The following is a 21,458-nucleotide window of genomic DNA, read 5'->3' on the forward strand; positions in this document are numbered from 1 at the left end:
ATAGTAGAGGATAGGAAAGGTAGCAGAATACAACAGTTACTAATATGGCATTATGTAAAAATGTGGATGTATAACCGATGTGATTCTGCAATCTGTATACAGGGTAAAAATGGGAGTTCATAACCTACTTCAATCTAATGTATGAAATATGATGTGTCAAGAGCTTTGTAATGTTTTGAACAACCAATAAAAAGAAAAAATTCCTTAAGGCTTACAAGGACTGATTGGCTGCTTCCTGCTTTTCCCAGACCCCACCCAGTACCACTCTTTTCCTACACTACATTCTAGCCACACTAGCCTCCTTTCTCCATCCAAAGGCAGCAGCAGGAAGATGGATAGGAGGAGCTGAGACTGATGGCCAGCCTGCTTCTGCTTTAAGACTTCTGCAATCATGTCCCTTCTGCCTGGATCTTCTTATGACTGACTTTTTTTTTCATTCAGATCTCAATTGCTACCTGCTCAAAGAAGACTGGTTAACCATGACATCTAAAGTTATTCCAATACCACTCCATTATTTTTATCACAGCACTTACCAAAATACTATTTACTTGTCTTGTTCTGTACAGTCTGAAAGAAGAGCATACTAAAGGCACTTAATAAATACATACTGAATGAGTAGATCAATCCTCTTTGTGTTCTAAATTTTCTTATAATGAGAATGTTACAAGAAAGGACAGAACATCATAGACTTCTAGATCATTAGGGCCAGCTCAAAATATGTCAGTGCTCTTGTCAGTTTGTGTCTTTCCTACAAAAATTACTTTTTCTGAAAAATCTGTCCAGTAATATTCAAAATCTATAACAAAAACCACAAGAAGCATACCAGCCAAGGTAATCTTATAACTATTCTTTCTTTCCCATGTCAATGTTTCCAAGTAGCTCAGAAAGAAAAATCTACTAAAACAAAAAACACAAAAAAGAACTTATAAATACAAAAATGTAAGGTTAAAGGTATCATACCATCCCAGCAAACAGAGAATACCTCTTAACTAGGCACAGAAGTCAGATGTCGACACTTTTTCTTTTAACAGATCTTGTACCTAGAACTGTGATTTCTAAATAATGTACTCATTTGAACACAGAAAAGAATGCTCTATAATTTGGAAGGGACATGAGAGTTGAATCAATCCATGTGCTTAATATGTAGTCAGTACTAAGTATTTGTTGACTGAATGCTTTCTAAGAATGCAGATTATAAACAAAAACATCTGAAATCTATCAATAATTCAAAGGAGCTTCTTAAAAACAAGCCATTTGGAGGCTAAATATTTCAGAAAACCAAAACATCAGTATTAAGTAGTGCACCAAAATTTATACCCTTGACTGTGTACTGTGTGAGCTATTTCTCCAGGTATGCTGCTGATTCAGAAAGCTTATTTCAAGGGGCTGGGGATGTGGCTCAAGCAGTAGCGCGCTCGCCTGGTATGCGTGCGGCCCGGGTTCGATCCTCAGCACCACATACCAACAAAAGATGTTGTGTCTGCCGAGAACTAAAAAAATAAATAAATAAAAAGAAAGCTTATTTCAAAACAGCAAAAAGCTTCCAACTGCCACACATTCTCCCATATATACCTGTGAGAATGGAAGTAGCAGCAGAAACCTGCAGGCCTCACTACATTGTAAGTCTACTCAATTGCTGTAAGCTAAATAGAACCAAGTATATACCTTTTATTTACTGGCTCTGGAGAATATTTCAGTGTTCTAATACTCCTTTGTAACAATGATTCCCACTTCTTATTAGGACCTGGAGGCTGAGTAGAGTCAGCTGTCATTGTGTTAGGGTTTTGGAACTTGAGAAACACAATAATGAAATAAAACATGACCATCTAGTTGCTACATGTTCAGACTCAGGAGACACAATAACCAATCACAAATTATAAACAATATTTTCCATACTGTCATAATATAAAACAAATCCTTTAATTTTTCAAGTGTTTTTTTTAAAAAAATTACACTTAAGACAGCCTTGAAGATAAGCACAAATGTACCAGCTTACAATTAAAAAAAAAACAAAACATAACAACTTGAGCACCCGCTCTGTGCATAGCACTATTCTAGGTGCAATAAAAAGAAATCTTAACCTTCGAAACATGATTCACTTTCTGGAACTGCATTATCTTCTTTCCCAGAGAGTAAAAATAAATAAAAATTGCCATTGCTTCCTACTAATCTGCCCTAAACCCATTTCTGGCTCACAGGAAAAGTTAATTTCTGACAAATTTAAGATGTGATGAACTCTGTTCCTGCTTCCCCCAAGATAAGAAAGCAGAACTCCTTTTCACTAAAACATTGAAAAATAAACAATTTCCCATGAAAGGGCAGCTTGTTTCCAATAAGTATTTTTAAAAATTCCTTTGTCTCTCTAGTTTTTGTTTTCTTCTTCCAACACTGCCTTTTCTTGTACGAGGCAAAGCAGAAATCTTTTTATGCTATTTTTCCTTTCCTAAAAGAACTGCATCTGAAAACAAACCATTCCCAAGAGTAGTGATAAAAATAAAATTTTAACTTTAAAGGTGAGTCACCTACATTACCTTGATGAAGTAAAAAAATAAAAAACAGTTGGCACTAAAATAGCTATTCCAAATATTTGTGTCTAAACAATTTAAAAACTGTTTTATTTTTTAAAATGTACCCTCTAGTCCAAAGTCACTGTTTTAAAAATTTTGGGCCAAAAAATTTATAAAACCCCTTTCAGTTTAATCTATTAAAAATGGTATCTAGAAAATAGTCCACATTAAGTCTGTCTTAAAAGTTCAGGTCCTAAAGCATTCTTAAGGCACGGCATTCTGGAAGACAACTGTGCTTCTGCTGGCATTGTGCTGTGTATGAAGTGTCCATGACAGGCACTTCTTCTGATGCTGAGGGACTGTGAGGGCAGTCAGACGTAGGCACCCAGGGCGGCATGAAATTCTGTGAGACACTGGACTAGTTGCTGGAACTTGGGCCTCTCCTCTGGATCTAAGGCCCAGCAACAGGCCATCACAGCAAATCTGCAATGACAATGGAACATGTGACAAGAAATGATACAGTGTCCTTTACCTTTTGGTCAATTTGATGCCAGATATGCTTTCTGTGGAAACCGAGAATAGAATATATTGAAAATTATCAATTTTTACTATTTACTGGCAACTCTAGAATAAGAAGAAGCTAAAATGAGTTATGTGGATTGTATGTGTACATTTTCTTCATAAGAGTATATCAAAATATCACAGCAAACACAGAATTCGTGTAAATACATAAAACTCAAGTCAAAATAATAATCTTTGTTATCCTGTATTTAAATTCTGAGAGGAAGAATTCAGAGGTTCCATCTTAAGCTCTAAGAACTCTGTATTTAGAGAAGAAACAGCATTACCTTACTCTGGACTCCAGGGAATTTTGGAGACCATACTCATTATAGCCATTATTTTCAAAAGGAAATGCCCTGAATGAATGTGGAAACTTGCTCTTTTTCTTTTATAACAAAATAGTAAACGGATTGAAACACATTTCTCCCAGTTCAAAAAAAACTCACAGTTCATCAGGACAGTTGATTGGTTGGGCTATTCTGTAACCATCTTTCAGGTATGCGGCCATCTCAAAGGGGTCGATGTCCACGTAGGGCGTCTGGCCCAGAGTCATGAGCTCCCACAGAGTCACTCCAAAGGCCCACTAGGAAAGAAGCACCAGTACAATGAGAAGAGGCTTGAAACAGATACTTGGGTGCTTCTTTCTATGGCCAGCTGCACACCAGAAAGAGCAGTTCAACTAACTCTGCAGGAAAGCAAGATTTTATTTATAAAGAGAAACCTATCTGACCAAGTCTGTTTCTCTTGCTGATATTAAAAAGAGGGCATTTCAATTAATATATCTTTTAATGTGAATATTAGCATTATCTATTAGATCTACTGGAAATAGTTTTTACTATTGATTATAAGCTATATCATCCCAAACCATTAATTACATCTAAGATTATCCTAATATGAAAATTTGTAACTTTAAATATTATAGCTAATCTGAAAAACTGAAAAATAAAAAATGAAAATATTTTAGCTTAAATGAAAAAAAAATCAATATTCTGAATAAGAGAAATTTGCAAATTTCAAAAAATATAAAAATCATGGATTTATTATTATTATTATTATTATTATTATTATTATTTTGGTGCTAAGAATTGAAATCAAAGCCTTTACCTGCAAAGCACTTGCTCTACTTTACCCTAAGCTGTATCTCTAGCCCCATAGGTAAAAGTTTTAATTAACATATGAAAATACCCAGAAAAAATATCTTTTAACTTTGTTGAATAAAAGTTCAGATTTATTAGAAATCAGTAGGTGAACTATCAGTAGAAGCAGAAATCAATCATAAGCAGTGGCAACAGTGCCTATCTGTGGACTAAGGTGGCCTCTCCATTTTGCCCAACCCTAGATGCACTGTGGCTCCTGAGTGTATAGGGGACAGACAGCATGTCCACACAGAGCTGCTGCCATGTGGCTGGGAAGGGCTTAGACCAGGGGACCCTCAATGATCTGTTATATGTGTGAACTCCAAGGTCACGAAGGAAGCTGGATGAGGACACCTGGGTTGCATCTATAATGTTTATGAGTTAGTTTCTACATATTCTAGGTATTTTTCAACCTCTTTCACGTTTAATTTTCACAGCAAACTCTGATAATCATTCATTGGCTGCTCAATTTTACAATGTGAGTAAACTGAGGCTCACATTAGTAACTTGCCCAAAAATACATTTTTTTAAATGAGTAAAAAGAAAAAAAAATCATGAAGAAAAGACAAATGTAAGTCTGCTGGCAAAATATAAGCACAGTGCATTAAACTTCCAGTTATTATTTTTAAGAACAAAGTCTAGAAATACTCTGTGAAACATACAGATTTTTTGAAAAGCCTTACACAAGTTAAGCATTCTTAATCCCCAAATCCAAAATGTTCCAAAATCCAACATTTTTTGAACACAAACATGATACCATAAGTGGAAAATTCCACCCTGACCTCACATGACATCATAGTTAAAATATAGTAAAGTTATCGCATAAAACTGCCATCAGAAGTCAAGCTACTCTGTGAATTCCTACAAAAGTTTCTAAATGCTCATGCTTACTTTCTATACTTGTCATGGACAGGTGGAAGGTAACTAACTGAAAATTGATAATAGATAACTAATAGGACACACATTGAGAAACTTTAGTGAGAGAAGACACCTCTCATTTGAAAAGATCTTAAAATACCCAGCAACAAATGTAAAAGAACACTAAGTATCTTGCATAGTGTAGAATACAAAATGCCATCAGAGTTTGTATATAAAGGTGTGTGTGATATATAAATGAACTCAATGTTTAGAATTGGCTCTCATCCTTAATATATCTTATTATGCATGGACAAAAAAATTCCCCCCAAATCCAAAACACTTCCAGCCCCAAGCATTTCAGCTAAGGGATACTCAACCTGCATTAGTTAATGACAGTACATTTCTTACCACAATCTATGCAAACAAGAAAACAAAGAAACTACTTTTGAAAAAAAAATATTTTTAAAACCATCTGTAGGAAAATCTATATGAAACCAAAATACACCTCAAGAATTAAGAAAAATTACAGAGTTATTTGTCATATTTTTTTCAGGGTGCTAGGGACTGAACTCAGGGCCTTGTGCACGTGAGGCAAGCATTCTGCTCTTTAGTCTTTACAGAGTTTTTAAGATAGATAAAAGTTGAGAAAATGTCACTAGCAGATCTGTTTTATAAAACACATGAAAATATTCTTCATGTGGAAGAAAAATATGCCAGATGGAAACTTATATCTATTCAAACAATGAGGAAGGTGAAAAACATATGAGCAATGATAACAGTACTTTTTTTCTCAATTTAAAATTTCCTTAACAAACTGTTTAAAACAAAACAGCAAACACTGTATTGCGGGCTTTATAATTTATAGAGAAGTAAAATCCATGTCTACTACAATGTAAAGGATGAAAGAGGATGAGTGGAAATATTATATTGAATGGTGTTTTCATGAAATACGAAGCAGTACAATATTTTTTAAACACATAGGGTATACATTGGGAACCTAGAAAAGGTCTTAACTTCAACAATATTGTCATTATGAATTTTTTACAGGGGTCTGTCCTGTGCATTACAGGATATTTAGTAACATCCCTTGGCTCTACTGATTAGATGCCAGTAGAACATTATCCAAATTCGACAACCAAAAATGCCTCTAGACATTGCTAAATGTCCCCTAGTTAGGGTGGGGGGTAGTTTCCTCTGGTGAGAACCACTGAACTAGACAAATAAAAATAATAATACCAGGAATGAAAGAAGTATCATTTCAGATTCTAAAGACATCAAAAAATATCATAAACAACTTAATTTTATACCAATAAATTTGATAATTTAGGCAAAATGAACACATTTCCTAAAATAAAATTACCAAAACAGACACAAGAGCAAACAGAATTCACAATTTAAAACCTTTCCACAAAGAAAACTTCACAACCCATTTCACTGGTGAACTCTACCAAATTTGAGAGAAACAACAATACCAATCTGTATTAGTTTCTTTCCTAGGACTGCCGTAACAGAGTAGCACAAAATAGAGTCCTAAACAACAAAATTAATTGTTGCACACTTCTGGGGACTAGAAGTCCAAAATTAAGGTATTAGCAGGGCCTTGCCCTCCAAATCCTGTTGGAGGGTTGTGGGTAGGGGCTTATGCCTGCTCTCCCCAGCTTCTGGTGGCCGCCAGCAATCCCAAAATCTTGGCTTGCAGCGCAACACATCAGTCTCTGCCTATCTTCACATGTCACTCTCCTCCTGTGTGTCTGTTTCTCTGTTCTTCCTAGAAGGACACAGTCATTTTGGACTAGAGTCCACACTGAATATAACCTCATCTAACATCTGCAACCTACTTCCAATAAGGTCATATTCTGAGGTACTGGGAATTAGGACTTCAAGATGTCTTGGAGGTGAAGGCAGAATTTAACTCACTACACAATCCTACACAACCACTTTCAGAAAACAGAGAAGGGAGAAATGCTTCCTAATCATTCTGAGAGTATAGTACCCTAAGTACCAAAACCAAAGCGGTCCATCCAGCCTTTTAGAACCTGATAGCCTTTTCATTAATAACAATCCTTAAGTGGAATAAAGGTGCAGCCTTCAGATCTATACTTTGGGAAAAGGTCTGTACCTAAGGAACAGGTATCAACAGATGAACAGTTCTAAAATTCCAATAGAGACCTGGAGCCTATTAGAATTTCCTTCATTGGGATATACTATTCTGCTTAAAAATGTAAAAAGGGCTAGGGTATAGCCTAGTTGGTAGAGTGCTTGCTTCTCATTCACAAGGCCCTGGGTTCAATCCCCAACACCACACAAACACACACACACAATGTAAAAGTGATTTTGAGTCAATAAAAAAATTAAATGGCAGAGCCTGCACTCATCCAGGTATTTACCTATCTTAAGAACCCTACTCAAGACACATGCCTATAATCCCAACAACTCGGGAGTCTGAGGCAAGAGGATCACAATTTCAAAGTCAGCTCCAGCAGCTAAGTAAGGCCTTAACCAACTTAGTGAAATCCTGTCTCAAAATAAAAAATAAAAAGGGCTATGATGTGGCTCAGTGGTTAAGTTCCTCTGGGTTCAATCCCTGGTACAAAAAATAAATAAATAAATCTCTACTCTATAAGAAATCTTAATACTGATGATGATTAGTAAATACAATGCTTAATTTTTAAAATAGTGTCCAATTTCCACAGAGAAGGCAATGTACTACACACATGGAACAGAGCCCAAGGAAATGAAGCTGCCTGGAAGGGTGTTCCCATTCTTTCTTCCTGAGATAAGGTAGGTTTGTTCTCATTCACTGATTATGGAAGAACTGTGGGGAAGGAAAAAAACAATTCAAACCAGATTTTGGAGAAAGAAATGATGGGAAATGGTGAAAAGTAGAACTGCCCCTTTGTACACAGGGAATAAATGCTCTACTAACAAACAGGGACTCTGACAATCGTGCTGGTGGGGTCTGAGGTTTGGACTTAAAACACAGGAATGTGATATGGATAAGCTGACTTTAATAAATTACTTCTTTCACATGTTTTAACCACATTATTATCACTAAACAGTCACCTAAGATTCTCCTATTACTTACTGCAACACTTAAACAACATTTAAAAAAAAAAAATCAAGCCAAAGGGTACACTGCAGTTTCATTTTCTTAAAAACCAATAAAAGTGATTAATTACATGCTGGCAAACTAACCTTAAAAAAGGAAAATCAAGACCAAATGGTACAGGGATGATTTGTGGAAAACCTGTTCTTTAAAATCTTTTGATAACTAAATTATTTAAAATGTAGACAGACTTATTCTATAATTTACTTCTGTTTGACGTAGCTGGAATGGCGGAAATAAGATCAAGCTGCTTTTTCCAGAATTTTATGAGTCTGCAGCTATGTCCATTTAAAGAACACTTACAGAATAGCAATTTTTTATTTGTCATATTCCTCTCCCCTCAATTTGAGTTATTCTGTAGCTTTCTTAAGATATAGGATACAAAATATATTTTCCTACTAAGAATATATATTAATGTGGCTTGTCTAAAAGGAAGAATTCTTTTTCCTTTTTAATGTAGTATTAAATAAAATTGGGGCTACTGAATTTAAGAGATTTCCATTTTATTTCTTTAGTAGCTTATAATGCAAGGCTGATTTTAGTACAGCACCCTTACCCACACATTCACTTTCTTTTGGTTTCAGGTCACCTGTGGTGTGAAAACATTAAAAGGAAAATTAGTAAGATGAATTATGTCCTCCTGCCCTGTCCTGCCTGTGGGGCCCTGGCAGAGAGCCACCGGAGCCTACCTGCTCAGCTGGGGGTGGGGGGGTGATGTTGCCACCCTACTGGACCTGGAAAGCAAAGTATTGAGCTCAAGAGAAATATTCTCAAATTATAAAGTTTATGCTGTTAGCCCTGTTAGGTTTTTGAATTATTAGGACCTGTTACCCATCTATCCCTTTTGGGATGGATATGTCTATCCTAACCTGTGCTACCACTGTATTTCAGAAGCCTGAACTTGTTTGACTTCAAAGGTTCAGATCCAGAGAAGAAACTGCCTCAGAATAATTTGCACCTTAAAGCTCACTCATATCTAATTTAGATGATTCTTAAATGAGGCTTTGGATTTTAGACTTCAGTTCTGGTGCTAGAATGAATTTAGACTTTGAGGGTTGTTGGCGGGTGGGGATAGGTACATTCTACATGTGAGAAAGATGAATTTTGGGGGACCAGTGACATAACATAATGGACTGAATATTTATGTCTCCCCAAAATTCATACTTTTAAATACTAACCCCAACATCATGGAATTTAGGAGCTGGAATCAGAAGGAAGAGATCAGGTCACAAAGGTAGAGATCTCATGAACGAGGTTAGTACTCCCATAAGAGAAACCCCAAACCCTTGTTCCTTATGCCATGTAAGGACACAGAGAAAAAAAATAAATGTTCTGAACCTGGAAAGGAACCCTTATCAGACACTTAATCTGCTGATGTCTAGATCTTGGAATTCCCAGACTCTAAAACTATGAGAAATAAATGTTTGTTGCTTAACTCACACAGTCTATATAACTTATTATGACAGCCTGAATGCACTAAGACAGTACCTCAATCTTTAAGCACAGGGTATCATACATGACTAAAAAGAGATAACTTCTGCTACGGATCTGTCCTAGGATCTGTGATTAGAAAAGACAGAGAAGCCAATATTTGGCTGCCTACCAGGACATCACCCACATGAGTTATTTATGACACTTCTCTCTACTATACAGATACTTAATCACTGTTCCATTAGAACAGAGGGCTATCTGACAGGAACATCAAACAGAATGATAAAGAGAAGGTTCTAAAAGAACAAAAGAGAGAGAGAGGGAGATGTCTATAAGATCCTATAATATCCTGAAGCAGAACCAATTACTGAAAATATACCCAGAGCAACTACTTGGTCACTAGACAGCACAGTGTACACCTCTGAAAATATATTAAATACTCCTGAAGTAAAATTCATGTATTCCTCATTATCAGGATGATGAAAATAACACTAGTTAATAAAAACAAAGCAATATCTTCTTAATACCAATAATGTTAAATCTTAAATATTTCCTAAAGTCTGAAATGATCTTTCCATCTCTAATTTTAATATTATATTAATTTTTCTTAATGTGAACTTCATACTTAAACTACAGTCTAAGATCATTGATACATAAAACCTGCAACCATAAAGGAAACAGGTAATTATTAGGAATCTAAGCATTGCTGTACAATTAATAAAGAAGAAGTAATATAAAAAGTTTCTGTACTTTTAAAAATAATAAGCATCCTCTGATAACTCTTTCTCTTTGACACCACAGTAGTTATCACCTCCTTCACGGGTATTTTATAAATGTGAAGGCCTCTCGATCAAGTCTGCTCAGGTCAAGATGATGACTTTCCACAGCACTGGGCAAACAGGAACAAAAATGAAGCAACATGCATATAATATGATGCAGATTCTGCATAACTTTACAGATGTCCCCCTTATAGGTAATCATTAACATCCACAAAATAAATAAAGGCATGAGAAGCACATTTTGCTTTGAACCCTAAAAACTATTCAAATGTCCTAGTTAGAAAAGGTCTCCTCACTGCCATAAAGCATGCTGTCAAGATTAGCATGAAAGCCATTTCCTTAACTTGTTTTTCCCATGAAAATGCTTTTAAAACACAATATAATACTACAAAAACAAGAAAACCTACAAGAAAGAACTTTTAACTGTGCATTCCTGATTGCATTTAATCTCTTCATAGGAGGTAGTATGTTAATGGCAGAACTATATTAACTACCATAATTAGCTGAATAATTCAAAGAAGACATAAATCAAGAAATCTATTTTCTAATAAAGGAAAAGAAACTCATTAAAAAAACTATGGTGGTGCCTACATCTGATGAAAACAGAATAAAAACAATATCCAGACATTCTTAAGAATGCCTATGATGGCGTCATATCTTGGCATAATATTAGAAAGACATTCACAACTAGTCAAATCTAGCAGTGCATATTTCCTAAGCTCAACAGTTAAAAGCTGATGTTAACATCACGAGAATCTTGACACATTGAAATATTTAATCCTTTCAGTAAAAAATATGAAAACAAAGCCCAGAGACACAAAGGTGTTTTTGGGGGGTCGAGGGGTAGGGGCAGTGTGTATGGTACTAGATTGAATTCAGGGGCACTCCACCATTGAGCCACATCCCTAGCCCTATTTTTTTTTTTTTTGTATTTTATTTAGAGACAGGGTTTTACTGAGTTGCTTAGCGCCTCACCTTTGCTGAGGATGGCTTTGTACTCACTATCCTCCTGCCTCAGTCTCCCAGCTGCAAAGTATTATTTTTAAGATAGAAAATATTAACATACTTCTGAACAAACCACATAGAATTTTTAACTACAGAGATGCAAAAATGTTACAGATCTTGGGCTGGAGTTGAGACCCAGTGGTAGAGCACTTGCCTGGCATGTGTGAAGCCCTGGGTTGGATCCTCAGCACCACATATAAGTAAATAAAATAAAAAGATCCATTGACAACTAAAAAAAATATTTTTAAAATGTTACAGATCTTTTAAAGGAGTTAGAAAATGCTCTAAGATACTAATACCATTAGTTGGATGCTACACTTACCATTAAAAGTACCTATTTTACATGTGCAAAAACTCTGGTGGGAGTTTATTTTGCATATGACTGCAAAAGTTGGTCATCTCAAAAAAAGGATACCAAATGCAGCTTTTAAATCCCCAACTCAACTCATAAAGGAAGTGGCAATGAGAATAATAATGATTATGTTCATTGAAATGTTAACATTTTCAATCCAAATATTAAAATGCAATCCTCAATATTTGTGTTTTATACCTATTTTAAGAATTCAAAAATACATAATCCCCCAAAACTGAAAGAGAGGAATTTTTATACTAATAATCAATCACATCATAGTTATAGAAACAGAAAGATCCAACTAGTCCTTTCAATCCCTATTATTCAAGGCAAAAAATATTTATAGGAGATATTGGTTGTGTACATGAAATGAATCTGTAAAAATCTGAAAAGGGAAAATTTGAAAACCTTAGGAGTTAACAACATTAAATGTAAATCAAGAGTTATTCTTACCATAAGGTGCTAACTAAATACAGCTCAGAAAAATTTAGGTCACACAGTTTCATGTAAGTTCAGCCAAGGTATACTAAAAGCAATTATGAGTTTAAAGAATTCTGTCAAGTTGCTCACCAATAAATTCATGGTGATGTTTAAAATAAAGTTTTTAAAAATAAAGTTGTCAAATAAAGAAGCAGCAACAAAACCTTTCAGATAACTGAATTATTACAAAGGCAGATTCTGACATTAAAACGTTTGAACGCTTATAAAATTTTTAAAATATTACAATAAAAATAACTAATTCTAAGTATGATTTTGAAAGGTTCAGCTTAACTAAATCATATCCTCAATGTGGACATACCAGCTAAAACTGAACAGTATATCCAGCTTAAAAGATGTTATCCCCTCTGCTTAGACAGATATAATTAATTCTAGTCTTATTTGTTGAAAGGGTATCATGTAGTTTAATTTTTACTTGGAAGTTCCTGGAAAATATTTGATCATATATGTTATTTAAGAATCCTATTATTGGGGTTGTGGTTGTGAATCAGTGGTAGAGAGCTCACCTAGCACGTGTGAGGCACTGGGTTCAATCCTTAGCACCACATAAAAATCCTATTGCTGCTTAATTATACAATGAAGTACGTACACAGAAAAAAACAAATACATTAATACATATTTTGGGATTCTCTACTGTGCAACCAACAGTGCTCCTAGCCATCTTACCATTCCCCTCTGAGATATTAGCTGCCAATATTCCTTTTTCTAAGAGAATTAAAAAAAAAAATCCCAATTTCCTGAAGTTATATCTTTAAATTATATGAAACACTTATAATTTGTCATCTAAGAAATATCTTCTTCTCCTGTCCAACAAATAGTTTTGGGTTCACTACAAATGCCATCTTATTTAAACTAAGGCAACTATATAATAACTCAATGAGTAACAAAATCATACCATTTTTAAATCAACCACTGGAAAAAACAATAACATTCTAAAGAGATGAGCAAATTTGTATTTTAAATAAAGTATGGAATGATATTTTTAAAGTAAACATTGAGAAAAGTTTCTTTTACTTTTTTTGCATTCAAAAAATGTTTAGCTGCAGGCTTTTCTACTAAAATAGATTTGAAAACCACACAGCTCTAATTCAACTGATGTCTTAAAATGGTTCTAAAACCAAATTTAAGCCCATGTTTCACATTGAAAACAGCTTTGCTTAATATAGTAACTAGTGAACAATTTCAGCTAGACTCCAGAATTTCTAAAGAAAGACTGGCAACTCAAAAAACAAGTACCTTATCAAAAAGTACAATTGGTTCTTACTGTCATTAAATATAGCAGCTGTATATTGGCCCCACCCCCAGCCTCCAAAAAGCCCAGGTTCTCTTTAGACATCTATATTGATTTACTTGGAATTTTAACTTCTAGATGTTAAGAAAGAATTTTATTTTATTACCAAAGCTCTGGAAAACCGTATGGGGATTAGTTTCTCACTACTGTACAGGCTGAATAAGGTTCAGTATCTAAGAACTGGGATAGATTTACTCACCACACTACTTTCTACTCCCTGACATGCCTCGTGCTCCTCTGGCTAGGTGAGGCTGTGGGCAACACAAAGCAGGTTTCAATCTTATGTTAACCTCTGCAGCTGCTTCTCGAAGCAGGTAACATTCCTTCTCCTAATCACTCTTATTTATTCTACCCACTTTAAGTGTCAGGTAAGTTTTTTTAGACTATACTTGGTTTTAAATTAAGTAAAAACAAAGTGTTTTAAAGATATTAACAATAAAAGACCTTAATGAACAGAAAATAATGTTCAGAAAAAACTAAGTAAGTAATTCATGCACAGCAAATGAACACAAGTACAGAGTCTCTGGGGGCAGTCCCTGTCTACATCTGTTCAGCCTCCAGAACTGAACAGTGGGAGAATAAATAAATCTCTGTTGTTTAAGCCACGAAGGTTGTGATGATTTGTCACAGAGGCCAGGAAAATTAATACACTGAAGAAAAAAGTGTAAACTGATTTATGTAACTAATTAATCAGTGTTCAGTAATATACATTAAAAGATAAATCCTTATTCAACAAAATGCAGCACCCCTTCATATTCAAAACACTAGAAAAACTAGAGATAACAGGAACATATCTCAACATTGTAAAATCTATCTACACTAAGCTCAAGGCCAACATCATTCTAAATGGAGAAAAATTGAAGGCATTCCTTCTAAACACTGGAACAAGACAGGGGGGCCCTCTTTCACCATTTCTACTTAACATGGTTCTTGAAACACTGGCCAGAGCAATTAGACAAAAGAAATTAAAGGAATATGGATAGGAAATGAAGAACTGATACTATCACTATTTGTTGACATGATTCTATACCTAGAAGATGCAAAAAATTCCATAAGAAAACTTCTAGAACTGGGGCTAGGGATATTAGCTCAGTTGGTAGAGTGTTTGCCTTGCATGCACAAGGCCTGGGGTTCAATCCCCAGCACTGCCAAAAAATAAAAATTAAAAATTTTTTAAAAAGAACTTAAAAAAAAAAGAAAGAAAACTTCTAGAACTATACAACTAATAAATGAATTCAGCAAAGTAGCAGAATATAAAATCAACACCCATAAATTAAAGACCTTTCTGTACATCAGTCAAAATCCTCTGAGGAGAAACTAGGAAAACTACCCCATTTATAATAGCCTAAAAAGAAAAAAAACTTGGGAATTAACAAAAGAGGTGAAAGACCTCTACAATGAAAACTACCAAAAGCACTATACAGATTTAATGCAATTCCAATCAAAATCCCAATGACATTCCTCATAAAAAAAAGCAATCGTGAAATTCATCTGGCAATCTTTAGTAAGAAGAGTGAAGCAAGCGGCATCACTATACCAGACCTTAAACTATACTACAGAGCAACAGCAACAAAAACGGCATGGTATTGGCACCAAAACAGACTTGTAGACTAATGGTACAGAATAGAGGACACAGAGAAAAACCCAGTTATCTCATACTACACAAAGGCACCAAAAACAAACATAGAAGAAAAGATAGCTTCTTCAACAAATGGTGCTGGGAAAACTGGAAATCCATATGCAACAAAATGAAATTAAACCCCTATCTCTCACCATGCATAAAACTCAACTCAAAGTGTATCAAGGACCTAGGAATTAAACCACAGACCCTGCGCGCCTGACAGAAGAAAAAGCAGGCCCTAATGTTCATCATGTCAGATTAGTCTGCAACTTCCTTAATAGGACTCCTATAATGCAAGAAATAAAATCAAGAATCAATAAATGGAATAGATTCAAACTGAAAAGCTTCTTAGCAAAAGAAACAATCAGTGAGGTGAATAGAGAAGCCTACAGAATAGGAGCAAATTTTTACCACACGCACATCAGATAAAGCACTAATCTAGGATACACAAAGAACTCAAAAACACCACCAAAAAACCAAATAACCCAATCAATAAATGGGCCAAGAAACTGAACAGATACTTCTTAGAAAATGATATACAATCAATCAACAAATACATGAAAAATTTTTCAACATCTATGGCATTTAGAGAAACACAAATCAAAACTAAGATTTCATCTCACTCTAGTCGGAATGGAAGCTACTAAGAATACAAATAACAATAAGTGTTGGCACACTCATATATTGCTGGTGGCACAGTAAATTGGTGCAACCAATATGAAAAGCAATATGGAGATTCCTTGGAAACACCATTTGACCCAGCTATTCCACTCCCCGGTTTATACCCAAAGGACTTAAAAACAGCATAACACAGTGCACTGCCACATCAATGTTTACAGGAGCACAATTCACAATAGCTAAATTGTGGAACCAACCTAGATGCCCTTCAGCAGATGAACTGATAAAGAAACTGTGGAATATATACCCAATGGAATATTACTCAACATTAAAAGAGAATAAAATTATGGCATTTGCAGGTAAATTGATGGAGTTGGAGAATATTATGCTAAGTGAAATAAGCCAATCCCAAAAAACCAAATGCCAAATGTTTTCTCTGATATGTGGATGCTGATCCATAAATGGGGATGGGAGCAGGGAGCATGAGAGGAATGGAGAAACTTTAGACAGGGAAAAAGGGAGGGAGGGAAAAAGATGGGGAATGGGAGTATGAAAGACGGAGGAATGAGATGGACATCATTATCTTAAGTACATGTATGAATGGTGTGACTCTACTTTGTGTACAACACAAAAAATTGTGCTCTACAAGAGTACTATGAATTGAAATGTATTCTGCTGTCATGTATAACAAATTAGAATAAATAAATTGAAATTTTTTTAAAAAAAGACAAATCCTTAAAGCATATAAAACTCTGAAGTAAAAGGCTAATCCTACATCATAAAATAAAAATCTTGAGATGCAAGAGACAATGATACAGTAAGCCCAATTTAAAAAAAAAAAAAAAAAAAAAACACTGTAAAACAGAATGGGTCTTCTCCATTTTATTGGTAACTGGAAGTACCTAACACTTACCACATCACTAGCACTAGAGAACTCATTGTTAACCAGACTTTCAAGAGCCATCCATCGAACAGGCCTGTTTTCATTGTCCCCCAAGCAATGATAGTCCATTGGGAACAAGTCTCTGGAGAGGGCATTGTCTGTGATCTTAACTTGGAGCGTGTCATCAATGCTGAAAAGTGAAAACACAAACATCAAATGTAATCAGGGAATTAAAAAGTATTGAATGCTGTTATCCTTAAATAAAACATAAGTCCCACTGTGACTCCCAGGAGAATCCCAAATCCAGGGAGTACTATTCATCAAGTGACAGTGATGAATTCATGGCACCTACACGCAGTTTCTAGCAGCCAGATCTTTATGGATGACTTCCCTTCTGGCCAGGTAGCTCATCCCACAGGCAATCTGAATAGCCATGTGTACCAGGTCTTGTTGAGAAATTGCCTGTAGGAACAGAAAAAATGACAAGGTTTGCAGATAGCACAAAACTTAAAAAGGTAGGTGCACAGTTTATTCCACAATCCTATTTCACCCATAAATATTTCTTTACACCTATACAATGAGTTTTAAAAACTGAATTGGTGTGAATATACTTTGTATACAACAGAGATATGAAAAATTGTGCTCTATATGTGTAATAAGAATTATAATGCATTCTTCTGTCATATATAAATAAAAAAATAATTTAAAAATTTTCCTGACCAAAAGTATGTTCATATAGCTCCCTATAATGTGCTTATATCAAGCACAGTCCTTATTCTGTTTATGACTTAACATTTACTTAACTGGCTCCTCTCATCTGTTAGATTTATCTCCCTGACATCCAGTACATACAGTAGCTGCTCAGTAAACATCTGTTCAATGAATGTTGATTCTCAAGATAATATTGCAAATGCTTTTATTTAAGAATTTGTTCTTTCTTTTAAAACAGCAGTTTTAATTTGGATGTTATCCCCTGGAGATTATTTTCAAACTAATACAAGTCTACAACTCTCTTCTGATATGCTTCTCTAGTATGCCAGAATTATGGGCTGAGGAATGAAGTTCTTCCTTAGGTGATGCTGCTGAACCAGTCTCTAACCACTTAGTTGGGAATCACTGCTTTAATCCCATCAATTTACAAACTAAGCCAAATACTCAAATGCTGTTTTAAAATCCATTTTCTCATAGCAATTGCAATTAACTAAATTATTATGTATCTTAAAACCAAACTTAATAAGTCTACAAAACACAGCACACAGCAAAACTAAAAGGCTTTATTGCTACTTCTACTATAATATGTTTAGAATCTGACCAAATGCTTTACAGCTAAGTACATAAGCAATAACAAGAAATTCTTAGATGACTGATGTCTTACAGCCAATCGTATTAAGAATATACCTAATTTTCTCCCATAATCAAGACCTCTAGTCATCACCAACTTTTGATACAATATGGACCAAAATGGCTCTGTTAATTCTGTTTCCTTTCCTAGAAGGGAGATTCAGGACAGGGCCTTCAAAGAGTTATTGGGAAAATGACTGAGATGGTGCTGCAGAGAGTTCAAGGTAATTATGAATAAATACACAACAAAAATACAAAGAAAAACATAAGCATCAGCCAAGTATACACTTCAGGATAGGAATTATCCTCTAAATCAACACATTTTAAATATCGTTTTGAATTTCCCTTTGCAGACCTTTAAACAACTTATGTGTAAGAATATTAACATCTACCTTCAAAGATATTATCAGAAACTACTCGTAAGTAGTTAAGTATTTGAGCAAATTTCTCACCTGTGGGTTATTGGCCTCTACTAATTTGCACTGCCGTAAAAACAATTTAAGATTCCCCCAATTCATGTAAGGTAGTATCACCATGGGCTTTTCTCCTTCTTCTATACACACATGAGTAATAGGAAGAAGATTTCTATAAAATAATAAGAAATTGGGAGAAAAACACATGAAATCTAAACTTTAGGGGCTTATTTTAAATAAAAAGTAATAAAGGTCATCTAAAATAAAGCAAAATCCCAAATATATTTAGAAACATGATTATCATTAAAAATATAAAATTACAAAAGCCCTATGTTTTTCAACCAGACTTAAAACATTCCCCATATTTGCACTTTTTGTTAGAGAAATAAACTCTAGTTGTTTCCAATATACTGGATTCTTTGAAGACATAACTAGCCACATTAAATCATTACCCTAAGGGTACTTAAAGACACCTAAAAAATGATTTGTTCATGAGTATATTTTGATCATATTATACTTCATATTCCATCATCACACTTAAAAAAAGAAAAAACAAAAAAACAAGGCCCAATTCATACTGTGGACAAGAATATAATAACTGAAAGATATTTAAGAGTCTGAAATTGCTACAAATGCAAGAACTTACTGCATCACATGGGACTTAGATTTCTGAAAACCAGGTTTCTCATTTAGTATCTGGAGGGACTCTCTCCTTCTCTCTTTGCCTTAGTTTTCACTCTTAAAACACAGGGACCTCAACAACCATAAATAGTTGCTTTGATGTGCAAAATAAAGCCAAGCATGGAGCAGACAATCTTGTTCTTATTTTAATTTCTATGGCATATATATGCATACACACACACACACACACACACACACACACACGTTTTATCCTACTGCATAATGGTACTTCTTTCTCTGGTATCTGGAAATAATTGCTAATTTTTTCCAAGGCTATGAAACTTTTTTACATAATTACCTGAAAATTCCTAAAAGGCATTAACTATTGTGGAATCTTAATTTTTATATTCAATGCTTTATATTCTGTGCCATATAAAACAGATGTTTAGTAAGTATTTGAAACAAAAATACACACAATAGCCTTAAAATCATTTCTACTCCTTAACTTAGTAAATTCTGTTTCTAAGGATGTTTGATAATAAGATCAAACATAAAAAAAAATACATGAATAAAAAAATTACATGAACAAATAGTAGGAGTAAAAAGTTGAAAACAACTTGAATGCCCAAAAGTAATGAAAAAACAATTGGATGACATGTAACAATAAAATGATCACAAAGAGATATAATGAGAATATGAGTAAAATCTTATAGGAAAACAAGATAACAAAATTCACATGTTTAAAGAATAATTACAGCTATAGAGAAAAAAATAACTAGGCAGGAATACACCAAAAGTTAAAAGGTGCTGTCCTTCACTTATGGAACTATAGACAATCTCTACCTTGCTTTTATTTCCTAAAAATTGTCTCAATTTAGAATGCATCACTTCTAAAACCAGTCATAAAACTCTGTTATGACCACTAGTGACCAAGTGGCAAAGCTGTGGGTTCCACTTGGATTTTTAGGAGTTACTAAGAGGGAAAGCACTGACGCTGAGGAACTGGGAAAATGAGGGCTCAGAGATGGATGGACCTGTAAGAGGTGACCTCTAAAAAGTCTCTGTTTGCATTAGAGCAGAAGAGTGGCAGCAATCATTAGCCCACTTCATTGGCAAAGAAACCCACTTCAGGGAAGAAGAGTCAGGTAACCTGTAGGACAAGAAAGATCGCATAAATGAAGAAAAGAAATTCAGGTCTTCAGCTGATTCTAAAACTTATGCTTTCCCTTGAACATTTCTTCCCAGGGAAAAAAGACTACAGGAAAGACTACAGAGCCTCCTTTCTACTAGCTCCCATGAACTCTGAAATGACTACAGGTTTACATTCAGAATTAACCTGAGTACAACATAATTTAGGATGAATATGATGAGTTGCCTCATCTCTTTAACCCCAAGAGTACCTCTTTGTAACTGAAATATATTTAGCAGAAATCAATAGCATTGTATCTATGCTGGAAGAAGTCAAATCTTATTCTATCACCATGGGAAAGATAATAGCTTTCAAAGTATAAATGGCTGCTCTTTATTCTGCCCATTTTACAAAGAAAAGAGAATAAATGGGAAAGCCCAAAATTTCTAAGAGTGGATAAGAGCAGAGGAGGTATACAGGGAAGGTGGAGGAATGGTATGTAGAATCCATTGTGCTTACACAAGAACTGCCTTCAGCTCTCAGGCTTGCTGAATGTACCTGCAAAGTGAGAGCTATGAGGTACTCATGCCTCACAAGTGCTTGCCATCAGGTACTCAGGCCAACACAGGGGAATCAAGTCACAAGGGGAAAGAGCTCAAGAGTACATTTAAAAAAGGCACTCTCTGAAGTTGTTAAAAGCTTGTTATCTTTTATCCATTCAGGTATTTTAACTTATGATAAAAATTATTCTCACAAATTCCAGTAGAAAAAGAAGTGAGAAATATTTTAGTATTTGTACAATTCTAATCACAGACTGTCCCAAACATTCAGAATTACATATCATAACCAGTTAAAAAAGTAAAATCTGAAACCAGGTGACCTTCCTTGATGAATGTACTGATTTTGTTGGTAAAACCTATAATACGAATAGTCTTTAAACATCAGGGGTCAAAAAGAAAAGTGTAGTAGGCTTCCCTTAAAAATGAGATTAACTGCCAGTTACGGTGGTGCATGCCTGAAATCCCAGCAGTTTGGGAGGCTGAGACAGGAGGATTGCCAGTTTAAAGCCTGCTTGAGCAATTAGCAAGGCCCTAAACAACTTAGTGAGATCCTATCTCAAAATAAAAAATAAATAAAAAGGCTGGGGATGTGGCTCAGTGGTTAAACACTTCTGGGTTCAATCCAGTACAAAAAAAAAAAAAAAGGAGAGATTAATTGCTACAGTGAATGTAAAGAATAATGTTTCCTACATATTAACAATGTGCTTTGTTTATTTTATCGAGGAGTTCTGCTATCACTTTACAGCCA

The 21,458-nt window shown here is 34.8% G+C and overlaps 1 protein-coding gene across 2 annotated transcripts in view; it reads right to left on the minus strand.

Annotated features, from left to right (window-relative positions):
* Positions 1-1,901: 1,901 nt before the first annotated feature.
* Positions 1,902-21,458, minus strand: part of Ryk (receptor like tyrosine kinase) — an 88,187-nt gene continuing 68,630 nt past the window's right edge. For both annotated transcript variants that reach the window (XM_078043342.1, XM_078043341.1), the window contains exons 11-15: positions 18,440-18,572; positions 16,999-17,108; positions 16,677-16,836; positions 3,515-3,651; positions 1,902-2,990 (exon numbers count right to left, since the gene is read on the minus strand). In XM_078043342.1, the coding sequence (XP_077899468.1) occupies positions 2,879-2,990; positions 3,515-3,651; positions 16,677-16,836; positions 16,999-17,108; positions 18,440-18,572 (652 nt within the window). In that variant the 3' untranslated portion in view covers positions 1,902-2,878. The remainder of the gene's footprint in view (positions 2,991-3,514; positions 3,652-16,676; positions 16,837-16,998; positions 17,109-18,439; positions 18,573-21,458) is intronic.

Source organism: Ictidomys tridecemlineatus, chromosome 3 (assembly GCF_052094955.1).
Source record: "Ictidomys tridecemlineatus isolate mIctTri1 chromosome 3, mIctTri1.hap1, whole genome shotgun sequence".
NCBI classification, from domain to species: domain Eukaryota; kingdom Metazoa; phylum Chordata; class Mammalia; order Rodentia; family Sciuridae; genus Ictidomys; species Ictidomys tridecemlineatus.